The sequence below is a fragment of the Bufo gargarizans genome, chromosome 2, assembly GCF_014858855.1.
Source record: "Bufo gargarizans isolate SCDJY-AF-19 chromosome 2, ASM1485885v1, whole genome shotgun sequence".
Classification (NCBI taxonomy): Eukaryota; Metazoa; Chordata; class Amphibia; order Anura; family Bufonidae; genus Bufo; species Bufo gargarizans.
The window spans coordinates 720,756,606-720,768,994 of record NC_058081.1 but is presented as its reverse complement, the minus strand read 5'-3'; the positions used below and the strand labels follow the sequence as shown (position 1 = coordinate 720,768,994).

The window sequence follows — 12,389 nt, the reverse complement described above, 5'->3', positions numbered from 1 at the left end:
TATAATACTGCTCCTATGTACAAGAATATATCTACTATAATACTGCTCCTATGTACAAGACTATAACTACTATAATACTGCTCCTATGTACAAGAATATAACTACTATAATACTGCCTCCTATGTACAAGAATATAACTACTATAATACTGCTCCTATATACAAGAATATACCTACTATAATACTGCTCCTATATACAAGAATATAACTACTATAATACTGCTCCTATGTACAAGAATATAACTACTATAATACTGCTCCTATGTATAAGAATATAACTACTATAATACTGCCTCCTCCGTACAAGAATATAACTACTATAATACTGCTCCTATGTACAAGAATATAACTACTATAATACTGCCTCCTATGTACAAGAATATAACTACTATAATACTGCTCCTATATACAAGAATATAACTACTATAATACTGCCTCCTATGTACAAGAATATAACTACTATAATACTGCCTCCTATGTACAAGAATGTAACTACTATAATACTGCTCCTATGTACAAGAATATAACTACTATAATACTGCACCCATGTACAAGAATATAACTACTATAATACTGCTCCTATGTACAAGAATATAACTACTATAATACTGCACCCATGTACAAGAATATAACTACTATAATACTGCTACTATGTACAAGAATACACCTACTATAATACTGCTTCTTATGGATGATAATATCTAAAGAGTCACTATATAAACAAATGTATATTTTCTAAACAAAATTAAAAGTAAGGTAAATATTGGGGACTCTCAGCGGACTCTGCGTCCTCCTCGCTCCAGTGACTCGTCCTCTCTTAGGTAATTATTTAGAAAGTGACCTGTACGTTCCAGATAAGAAATCCATTTCGGAGAACTTCCACGTGGTAAAAAATCTGCACAGTCCCAGCAAACAACCTCATTACCCTGGAATTTCATGGTGGGTTTCATCGTCGTCTTCCGTTTTCTTAGGGCCATCTTCTTTTGAGGCGCCCGTCCACCCAGTGCGCCCCCGTGCAGTGACCTCTCTTTGGTTTTATGTTTTTCATTTACTTGCTTTTCCGCGTTTGAAACTTAAAATAACTTTTTTATTTTTTATATTTTTTTGTAAATTCATCCAATTTATTTCTAAGTATCCTTTTGCCGCCTCAGATGATCACACTACAAAAAGAAAAGAAAAAAAATAATCGGTAGAAGTCTATCTCCTCTGAACAGCGCGAGCCGAGCGTCTCCCAGGGCAGACAGTGCGTCTGACAGCCTCGTAACAAGCGCCGAATGTTTTTGACACAATGTTGCCGATGCGGTCTTCAATCTCAGACCTCTTCACGCTCGCCTCCGAGGCTTGTTTCGGTGCCTTGTCAATCCACATTTTTATGGCTGTCGCGGCCACCACGTCGCACCTGAAAAAACACCCAAGACTTTATAAAAATTCATCTCATCTTTGCTGTTTTTGAGTTGTTTTTTTTGTTTGTTTTTTCATTTTTAATTTTTTTTTGTTTCAGCTGAGATAAGGAAAATGGAAAATATCTTGAAGTGAAAGTGCAATATTCATCTTTCAAAGCAAACAACAGCCGTTTACACCTTTGGGGGTTGAGTCCCACGATTCCATGACTTTAATAATCACTTCCTTAATTACCTTGTGTTGAAGAAAACAAACCGGCTTTTGCGTCAAGACAGCCAGCTTCCAAGGGAATATCTATCAGCCCAAGTGCATGCTTCAAAGCTTTAATCAGATTTCGACCCCCCCCCCCCCCCTCCTCTCCAATCCGCTTTTAAATCCTCGCCGTTGTTTTTCCTATTCTGATTTCCCTGAAAGGACCCTTTATCTCTCCCCAGTTCGAGATGTTTTATTGGATTGTGACGCTTCTTTAGCGCTTTGTTTAACTGCCAAACACATCCAATCATTATTAAAGAGCTTTATATCCTCCCCGGTAAATATTCTGGGTTTGGCCAACTCGCTATTGTTTATTGCGTAAAGATAATTTTTCTTTACAGTCTTTCAATTTTGTCTTTCAAAATTTGGACCCGCTTATTTTGGGATGTCAAAGCTACTTTGGTTTAACCCAAGCATTTGGAATTTCCTGGATGCTTTACCGTTTTTCTCCTAGCATTCGCTGTATTCGACAAATGACCGTGGTGCTACAGGAAATTGTCAGCTGGTTACAAAAAGTTTCATTTGCAACATTTTTTGTAATTTTAGAAAAGCAAAACACTCGTTGCCCAGTGGAAACCACTGGCATCTTGTAGAGCCCTGGCTTTGAACCCAACTAAGACATGGAGGGAAGCTTGCACGTTCTCTGGTTGCCCAACCCAAAGTCCCAAAACATACTGCTGGGTTAATGGATTTCTCATAAAGTTGAGTACAGAATGTAGGAGGACCCTTCGAGGCGCTCTTCCAAGCTTTGAAACGACCCATAGAATAGTTAAAGCTGAGAGTAAGTGCTCAATAGCTAATGAGTATAGTCTACCTATCTATATGGGAGCGGTCTCCACCAGCCCATGGACCTCTGCCAAGAACTATTCAGGAATGGGGCCTGCATGTAAAAGAGTTAGTTCTTATGATGTGACCTATGACCCTTAACTCGGTTCCGCACTTCGGGATGGTGATTACGTTTACTTCATTTGAGGCGATTAGTGCAGTGGTTACAGTTTCTCACAGAGAGAACACAGTCCTGGAGGTTGCATAATGAAATTGAAGAACAAAGCTTGGTGGTTATAGATCAGAATTTAAACATCGAGCTTGGCAGTTTCACAACAAAGTAGAGGCACAGAGCTTGGTGGGTTCATATTAGGATGGAGGCGCAGAGCTTGACAGTTACACAACAGAGTTGAGGCACTGTTCTTGGTGGTTACACAACAGAGTAGAGCCAAACAGTTTGATGGTTACATATTAGAATTGAGGCACAGAGCCCAGTGGTTATATATCAGAATAAAGTAGAGCTTGGAGGTTACACAGCTGAATGGTGGCACAGAGTCTTGTGGTTACATATCAGAACCGATGCACAGAGCTTTGTGGTTACATATCAGAACTGAGACACAGAGCCTGGTGGTTACATATCAGAACTGAGACACAGAGCCAGGTGGTTACATATCAGAACTGAGGCACAGAGTCTTGTGGTTACATATCAGAACCGATGCACAGAGCTTTGTGGTTACATATCAGAACTGAGGCACAGAGCCTGGTGGTTACATATCAGAACTGAGACACAGAGCCTGGTGGTTACATATCAGAACTGAGGCACAGAGCCTGGTGGTTACATATCAGAACTGAGGCACAGAGCCTGGTGGTTACATATCAGAACTGAGGCACAGAGCCTAGTGGTTACATATCAGAACTGAGGCAAAGAGCCTGGTAGTTACATATCAGAACTGAGGCAAAGAGCCTGGTAGTTACATATCAGAACTGAGGCACAGAGCCTGGTGGTTACATATCAGAACTGAGGCACAGAGCCAGGTGGTTACATATCAGAACTGAGGCACAGAGCTTGGTGGTTACATATCAGAACTGAGGCACAGAGCCTGGTGGTTACATATCAGAACTGAGGCACAGAGCCTGGTGGTTACATATCAGAACTGAGGCACAGAGCCTGGTCAGAACTGAGGCACAGAGCTTGGTGGTTACATATCAGAACTGAGGCACAGAGCTTGGTAGTTACATATCAGAACTGAGGCACAGAGCTTGGTGGTTACATATCAGAACTGAGGCACAGAGCTTGGTGGTTACATATCAGAACTGAGGCACAGAGCTTGGTGGTTACATATCAGAACTGAGGCACAGAGCTTGGTAGTTACATATCAGAACTGAGGCACAGAGCTTCGTGGTTACATATCAGAACTGAGGCACAGAGCTTCGTGGTTACATATCAGAACTGAGGCACAGAGCTTGCCAGTAGCAGTGAGAACGATCTCTATACATAGTCCACAACACCATTATCCCCAGGTGGCTGCAGGTTCAGGGCTGGCTGGATTGCGGCCTCAGATCACCATTAACCCCAGGCCTCTCGGCTTACACCAGCCCGTGTGCGCTCTATGAATAGAAGGTGGTCTGTAACCACTTGTGATGTCCACGGACGTCTTGACTCATGTAGTGCTCCAGCAGGTCCAATCAGTTTCAGCAGTCCAGAGACATCTCCTCCTGAGTTGGAGGGTCTTAGACCTTTAAACCTGAACTTCTCCAAAGTTTGTAAAAATTTACTGGATTAGATCTTGGCGACCGGGGGTTGGAACTGATAGGGGGTTGTTTCATGAAATTTGGATTCTGAAAGCAGAACCCATAGGTCTGAATTGAGACCAGCATCTGTTCCAACTGTGAAATTCCACTGCAATTCCTATTTTAGGGTCTTCTGGCACAGATCACCATTGTCTTATCAATACTAATGATTTCATAGGGTTCCTCCCCGGAGACCACCTCCATTTAGCAGTGTCTTGGCACTCACATGTGCACCGGGCCTCCTGCCAAACACCTACACCGCTGCTCCCTGCCTCCGCATCAAGAGAGATCCGACACGTAGTCTCTGCGGATTTCTATTCCAATCCAGATTCCTTCTGCCGCACACAACAAAGAGGATCCTTCTCGCGGCTTCCAGACATTTAAAGAGCGACTCCTCCTAAAATCCCAGAACCCAAGTCCTTGAGACGTCCTCTGACATCATCTGCTGATCCCCAACCTATGGCTCTCCAGATGGTGGATAACTACAACTCCCAATCTGGCTGTCAGAGCATGGTGGGAGTTGTCTTGGCTGTTAGAATTCAGTGCCAAGACAATACTACAAAAGGAGGCCCCCATAATACTGCCATACTGTGCTCAAGTCACTACAGAATTCAGTGCCAAGACAATACTACAAAAGGAGGCCCCCATAATACTGCCATACTGTGCTCAAGTCACGATAGAATTCAGTGCAAAGACAATAATACAAAAAGAAGGCCCCCATAATACTGCCATACTGTGCTCAAGTAACAAGTCAAATGTATAAAACAAGGCCCTAATAATACTGCCATACTGTGCTCAAGTCACTATAGAATTCAGTGCCGAGACAATAGTACAAACGGAAGCCAAAAAAATACTGCCACACTGCTCCAAAATAAATTTGTAATTTAGTGCCAAGTCAAATGTATAAAAAGAGGTCCTAATAATACCGCCATACTAAGACCAAATAGCTAGTGAATTCAGTGCCAAGGCAATAATACCCAAAAATGTTCATATAATACTGCCATGTTGTGCCAAAATAAATATGGAGTTCAATAGAAGGCTCGAATAATACCGCCATACAGTGCCCAAATAACAAAGGACTGCATTGGCAATCAATAGTACAAAAGAGAGTCCAAATAATACCACTATATAGTGCCCATACTACAAATGAATGCAGTGCCAAAATACTAGTACAAAGGAAGTCTCAAAAAATACCGCCATACAGATAGTCCCATACATTGCCAACATAAAGTGCTATATAGTGCTCAGCCATGCAGTGCCCAAATAACAGTACAAAAGAGAACATAATATTACCACCACACAGTGCCCACATAATGAATGAATAAAGTGTAAAAATCATAGCACAAAATATGTTCTATGATACTGTATACTCTATTCACACCCAGAGCTGCAGCTATAATTCTGCTAGCTTCTTTGATCAGGCAGTGCTCCTTGCTGGTTCAGTCTGTATGCAAGTGATATAAAGAACGGACATAACACCTAAACTGAATGTTCAGCTCTGGATGTGATTGGAGTACATAATGTACAGATACGCAGTGAACACTCAGGCACATTGCTGATAGGATCTTAGTCATGCATTCAGAGCTGTGTCTGATTCCTTGCAGCAACTCCTATAAATGTAAGTGCAGCTTTGGATGTGATTGGAGTATATAACTAAACATCTGTAGAAGATGAGTACATGAGAAGTATGCAGGGACGTTGTTTACAGGAGTCGGCTAGGCTTCCAGGGGGTGTCTGTCAGCACAGCTCTGACAAATGTGAGTGCAGCTGTGGAGGTGATCGGAGTATAAACAGGAGGTAACTGCAGATCAGTGCAGGATGAGAAGAGCAAAGTATTTGTAAAAAAGGCTTGTATGAAAGCTTTCCCTCCCCCCCCAGAAATGGCGCCATTCTCATGTAGAGGCTGTGTGTGGTATTGCAGCTCCTTGGAAGTGAAAGGGGCTGGGCTGCAATACCGCGCACGGCCTGTGGACCTGCAGGGGCACACGCTCTGGGTCTTCTAATCCCACACAACCCCTTTAAGATGCAGACAGTGACAACCATACAAAATGGTGACCGCTCATTTGCAGCAGCAATCCCGATGATTGATCGCCCTGCGGGCGGATTTATGCCCCGGACGTCCTGATGGCGCCATAACCAGCTGCAGGGGGAGTCACTGTGTCCAGTTGTTACATTTTAGATTTTTATCAAACTTTATATATTACTAACAAAGGGAAAGTGAGACGTCGTCCTGATCACCGCGAAGGCTGAGCGGAAATCTGCAGATACTGAAATTACCATCCAGAAGTATCAGCGGGGGAGGGGGGGGGGCGGAAAGTTACAGAAAAAGGGAGATAAATGGTATCATAAAAACACTGGCGCATAATACAGGAGCAGATGGGAAGTAAGGTCCTCCGGATTATCTTCACATATTATCCATCATCTAATTATTTATCTATCTATCTATCTATCTATCTATCTATCTATCTATTATCTATCTATCATCTAATTATCTATCTATTATCTATCTATTATATATCTATTCTATCTATTATCTATCTATCTATTATCTAATTATCTATCTATTATCTATCTATTATATATCTTCTATCTATTATCTATCTATCTATCATCTATCTATCTATCTATTATCTATCTATCTATTATCTATCTATTATCTATCTATCATCTATCTCCTATCTATCTATCTATCTATTATCTATCTATCTATCTATTATCTATCTCTCTATTATCTATCTATCTATCACCTATCTATACGACATGTCGTACTTTTATTCTGGCCGCCTCTCGGCATGAACAGCCTTCCGGAATTCCTTGACGCTAGTGTGAAACTAGCCTTAAAGGGGTTGTCATGTAGAGAAATTTATTACCAGGCACTTACTAATGTATTGTGATTCTCCATGTTGCCTCCTTTGCTGGCTGGATTCATTTTTCCATTACATTATACACGGCTCGTTTCCATGGTTACGACCACCCTGCACTCCATCAGTGGTGGTCGTGCTTGCGCACTATAGGATAAAGCACCAGCCTCTGTGCGCTGCCATGGTCCCGGCCACCAGAGAGGCCAGTGTTTTTTCCTATATTGTACAAGTTTGAGCACCGCAGCTGGACTGCAGGGTGGTCGTAACCATGGAAATGAGCTGTATTTAGTGTGATGGAAAAATGACCCCTTTAATGACTGCAAGCAGAGATCTTAAAAATAGTGATAAATTGGAACACCAGAGTATGTATCCTCGTACACGGATGAAGCTTCTGAACAGGTAACTATTCTGTAGCTTCTTATCTTTAGAACAGTTTTCTGCTCCAGATTCACTGCATGGACACAGCCCCACCACATCCTTCTGACCACCTCCAGCCACCACTAGGGGGAGCTGCATGCTGCTAATCATGAGTGAGCTCCTCCTAGTGGTGGCTGGAGGAACTTAAACTGGTATCATTTAACTATGTCTATGCAGAGGATTTGGAGCTTCGTATCAGCAACCAGTCCTCAAAGATGTACCAGCAAATTCTGTATCTAGAAACGGCCAGGTGGACATTCCCTTTAAGGCTGGTAAAGGGGTAGAGAAAACATCTTGTTTCTCACAATGAACAACTTTTATCTGACATAGAAAAGAAACAGCAAATCTTAGCAGAGACATCTCAAGGCTGCAGCGAGTCCGACTATATTGTAAACATCATACAGAACGGACTTCTTTTGATTCCGCGAAGCTTTCAAGGCCAGTCAAGCCTTCGGGCGAAATGACGTCTTGAGTGAACTAGAATTCAACTCCTTCCATCTTGTCATCTGGCGCAGTCTTATCTCCAATGCATTGAATGTCTTTTTCTTTCCTGGTCCTCATCTGTTTCTTCTCTTTTCTCTTCCAGAACCCGGTTCCGCCCCCAACCACAGCGCGACGTACACGGTATCGCCTCTCCTCCTCGCCCTCGTCTCTTTCACGTTAGCCTCCATCTTACGTACAATCTAAATTAGAGAAGAAGCAGAAGAAAAAAATATAAATTCTGGAAATTATTCTCGAGACGGGCCGTGAAAGAATATTAAACAAAAACAACAAAACAAAAATTTACATTGCGACAAAATACAAAAACATTTAAAAAAAAAAAAACAACAAAACACAAAAATTTTCATTTTTTTTTTTCTAGATGGAATCCAACACTGTGAGGGAACAAATTATGCATTTAAAAAATAAAAATAAAAAACAAGGTGTCATTGACTTTCTGCACCAGGAAAGAGAGAGGTGGATTTTACCAGTGACTTCAAGTGGGTCAATAAAAAAAAATGGAAAAAGGAGGCTTTCCCCCCCACCCCCAAGAGCGAGAAGACAGTGATTGCCGATCGAGATGAACCTCATTAGTGTTTTAGAAGACGTTTTAAATTTACAATTTTGCCCCTTGCGGCACTGAAGAGACTGCAACCATCTTCAGCTCTGGGAGGGCAGAAGTCTTAAGTGTAGTTGCCCAATGTACCTCATTCCTGGTCATGAATGGATCTTCTCCAGCCACCCTAGTCCATGTCCCCTGCCTGACCTTGTGTTGCCATCGCCGTGTACATGACCCACCCAACCCCTCGCCAAACCAACGCCAATACTTCCAGTGGAGTACGTGTGGAATTTATACCCTATTTTAGCCACCGCGGTGGACATCTCAACTCAAGAGAACATGAAAGTACAGTAGATGTCCTACTGGATAAGGGTCTTCTCCATTATTTCCAGGAAGACCCTCCGCAGCTTCGCACTACAACAAGTTGGATCAAATTAAGACTTAGCGGATGATCCTCCAAAACACGTGGACATGACTAGAGCAACGGATCCCCCGTTAGACCATGGAGAACCACAACCATTGGTTGGGTGATGGGTGTCCCACCATATCAGGGACAGCAGGGAGAGTATGCAACTAGAAACTAAACTAGGAAAACCTTGAGATACGTAAAGGGGGCAACGCACAGTCCCTTCTAGTTCCATATGCCTGTCATTCATCACCGGTGTCTGTGACATTCTTGTGGGTATTATACAGACCCTACGCCCCCTTTTATAGACGAAAAAAGAAGGGGATCAAAGGGCCTTGAGTATTGTCTGACTGTTAGCTGTCTGTCTGCATGGTCCTATCACTGATTGCAAGCCCCCGGGCCCACCCTTACTCCCCACCGCGTTATGCTGACATTGGAATGGACTCAACCTGTTAATGTTCGTACTTTGCACTGTGTGGAGATCGAAGGGGCTTAGGATAGCAAAATGATCAAGCTTCTGTTGTCCATTTTATTTTTTTGTGTAATTCCCTGCCGAAAAAAAGTTGGTGGTTCCCCTCACACCCCTAAATTCTTAAAAAATGTGGGCCTGCCCCGAGCGTGTCTTTGTCCCGGCGTCTGTTCGTCCCATTCACCTCTTCATCACTGATACAAAGGAGGCCGATGAGCTTCACACGGCCCCAAGAGCTTCCAAGGTGTGCGTCTAAGCAATGCATTCGGGGATTTCACCTTCTATGTTCCTGCGTGCGTGGGGGAGGGGCGTCTTATGGCTCAACGTTGGAAATTCTAGGCATATTTTTATTTTTTTCATTTAGCTGGAATTTTTGATTTTTTTTGCAAAATGATACAAAAAAAAATACTTGTGAATATCGGCAACAAATGTATAAAGTGTTATAATATAACAGAGAGAAAACTCTACTTCAGAGCGGGGTGAGGTTTTCTTTGAAGACTCGTCTGTGTGTTATGTCTAGATCTTCACATCTGGGGTCTGAGGATGGCTGGATGAATCCATACCTTCTAATACATTTTCTTCCTTCTGGAGGAGAGCTAATTTGCAGACCTATTCCCAGGAGGCATTGCTCTACAGCTGGATCTCAATGCCTTCTGAGATATGGGTCCGAATTCTAGGGTCTTCGAGAAGTCCATCCTTGGACGCCATGAGCATTGACCTTCATCCTTCCCTTACCTTCTTAGGTGATTTGTAAGTAGCTCCTCCTGGGCTGGACCATGACTGCTGGTTATATGTGGCCAGCTTAAGGGGCTATGCCATGATTGATACATAAATGAAAATCAGACAGATCATATGCTACATGACAACGTCTTTCTAACAAAGCTAGAACCAGCCCTGCACCTCACATGGGTCCAGAGATCTTCTCATTCATTGCTCCAATTGTTCTGCTAGATTTATTTCAGACTGGCAGCTCAGGTGGCGTGTCCTTTCTGCTGCAACTCTCTCCTCATCACATCTTAGGGTCCATTCACACGTCCGTAGAATGGGTCCGCATCCGTTCCGTAAATTGCGTAACGGGTGCGGACCCATTCATTCTCTATGGGGCAAGAATGGATGCGGACAGCACACAGTGTGCTGTCCGCATCCGCATTTCCGGAGCGCGCCCCCGATCTTCCGGTCCGCGTCTCCAGAAAAAAAATAGAACGAATAGAGCAATTGCAGACAAGAATAGGCAGTTCTATGGGGGGGTGTCGGCCGGGTGTAATGAGGATCCGCAATACACTACGGACGTGTGAATGGACCCTTAAGGTGTGTGTCCTTTCTGCTGTAGGTCAGTGGGTGTGTCCTTTCTCAGAGGGTTTGTCCTTGCTGCTGAAGCTCTTCTAACAAACAGTGACAGTTAAAGATTAAAACTGAGCATGTGCGACCACCTCAGTAAGGAGGATAGCAAATAAGAAAAAGAACAAACAGCAGGTGGCGCTATACAGACAGATTTTATTGAATAGCTCACTAGCTAGAATACATTTTTAATTTCATGCAATTACAAAAGTCTCCAGATCCAGGTGCTGGTTTGAAAAATGTTGAATATTTTTGTACCACCTGTGTTCCTATGACAACACTTCCTGCTTCTGAGCTCTGGTGGCTCTGTCTTATCATACGACATTCATTGTTTTTTGATTGGTCTGTGTACGGTCCAGAGTTCCTATGATAGAACTGCACAGGAAGTGTTGTCATGGGGACGCAGGCAGAGATCCACTGTTCACAGACTCATCATTTTCTCTGCACAGGAATAAGAGAATAAAAAATAAAAAAAATCCCCATTTTAAAACACGTTGAAGATCCTCTAGTTCTCCTCCAAGGAAGAGAAGAACCTGATAGTGGTAGAAACAATGGAATGGACTGGGATGAGAATTGTGACGGTTCCGGCTGCATCTTCAATTCCCTTTCTATTAGTTTACTTTATAAGTTATGTAACGGACCGTTTCAGCAGACAAGGGGTTAAGATCCGTTTAGGCGATATGCCCCTTTCTGAGAGACAGGCACAGCTACTGCAGAACACCAACCTCCCGAACTGGATACAAAATAGCACTCCAAACTGGAACCTCGCAAATAGCTGCCGGCAGACGAACAGGAAAAGCGTACAGTCAGCTTACACTCCTGGCAATCAGTCTCCAACAGCATACAGGGAATACCCCCAATAACGAGACAAGGCTCCGTCTTGAGGGTCAGCAGTGGTCTGACTGTACTTCAAGTACAGCCTCTTTTATTCATAAGTAACATACATAGTACAACATATCCCCACAATGCATCATGGTTTCCTCCTCTCTGCCTGGGAGACAACCGAGGGCAATCCAATTATCTCTCAGGACAAAGGGGAGATCGCCAATACACATGTGGAGACAACAGGACAGATACACCATTTAAACACACAATGGGACAATAGAACCACACCCAGCATATTCCTCCCAAGCTGACAAGTTACACTTATTATAAATTGTTACAACTTTGTGAGGTTACATTGTCCATACATATAACTTACATCAATTTAAACAGTATAACTTGGGGACAAACCTATCCAAAATTCCCAGGAATAGGTTCAGGGGTTTAAAAGTTAGTAGGGGCCATAATCCTGAGGCAAGAGGCTTTTAAACAGCCCCCTCCAAAACCCAGTGGCGAGGTTGGTTTCGCCACACATCTCACCCCCCCCCCCCCCCCAGGGAAGACTAACCAGATACCTGACCTCACGCCGGTCGGTACCTGAGTTAGTCTGGCAGCCCACCCACAACCCAATATTGGACCTGTTGAATCTTAGGGCCTGGCTCTGTTCTGTATGTCCCCAGCTGTTGAGTGGGCATCTGCTACTCCTTGCTTTGTGGTTCTCCAGCTTGGAGCTGTAGGTACTTGGTGGGCAGAGGCCGACTGCGCTCTGCCCAGATGCCAGCTCTTCCGCTGGGGAGGCCTGTGGGAAGTCAGTCTCTGGACAAGAGGA

General features: G+C 43.4%; 1 protein-coding gene across 1 annotated transcript in view; it reads left to right on the top strand.

The window, feature by feature from the left end:
• IGLON5 (IgLON family member 5) overlaps nucleotides 1-9,867 on the top strand; it is a 414,181-nt gene extending 404,314 nt beyond the window's left edge. The window contains exon 10 of the mRNA XM_044277736.1: nucleotides 8,073-9,867. Within this exon, the coding sequence (XP_044133671.1) occupies nucleotides 8,073-8,173 (101 nt within the window). The 3' untranslated portion in view covers nucleotides 8,174-9,867. The remainder of the gene's footprint in view (nucleotides 1-8,072) is intronic.
• Nucleotides 9,868-12,389: the final 2,522 nt, after the last annotated feature.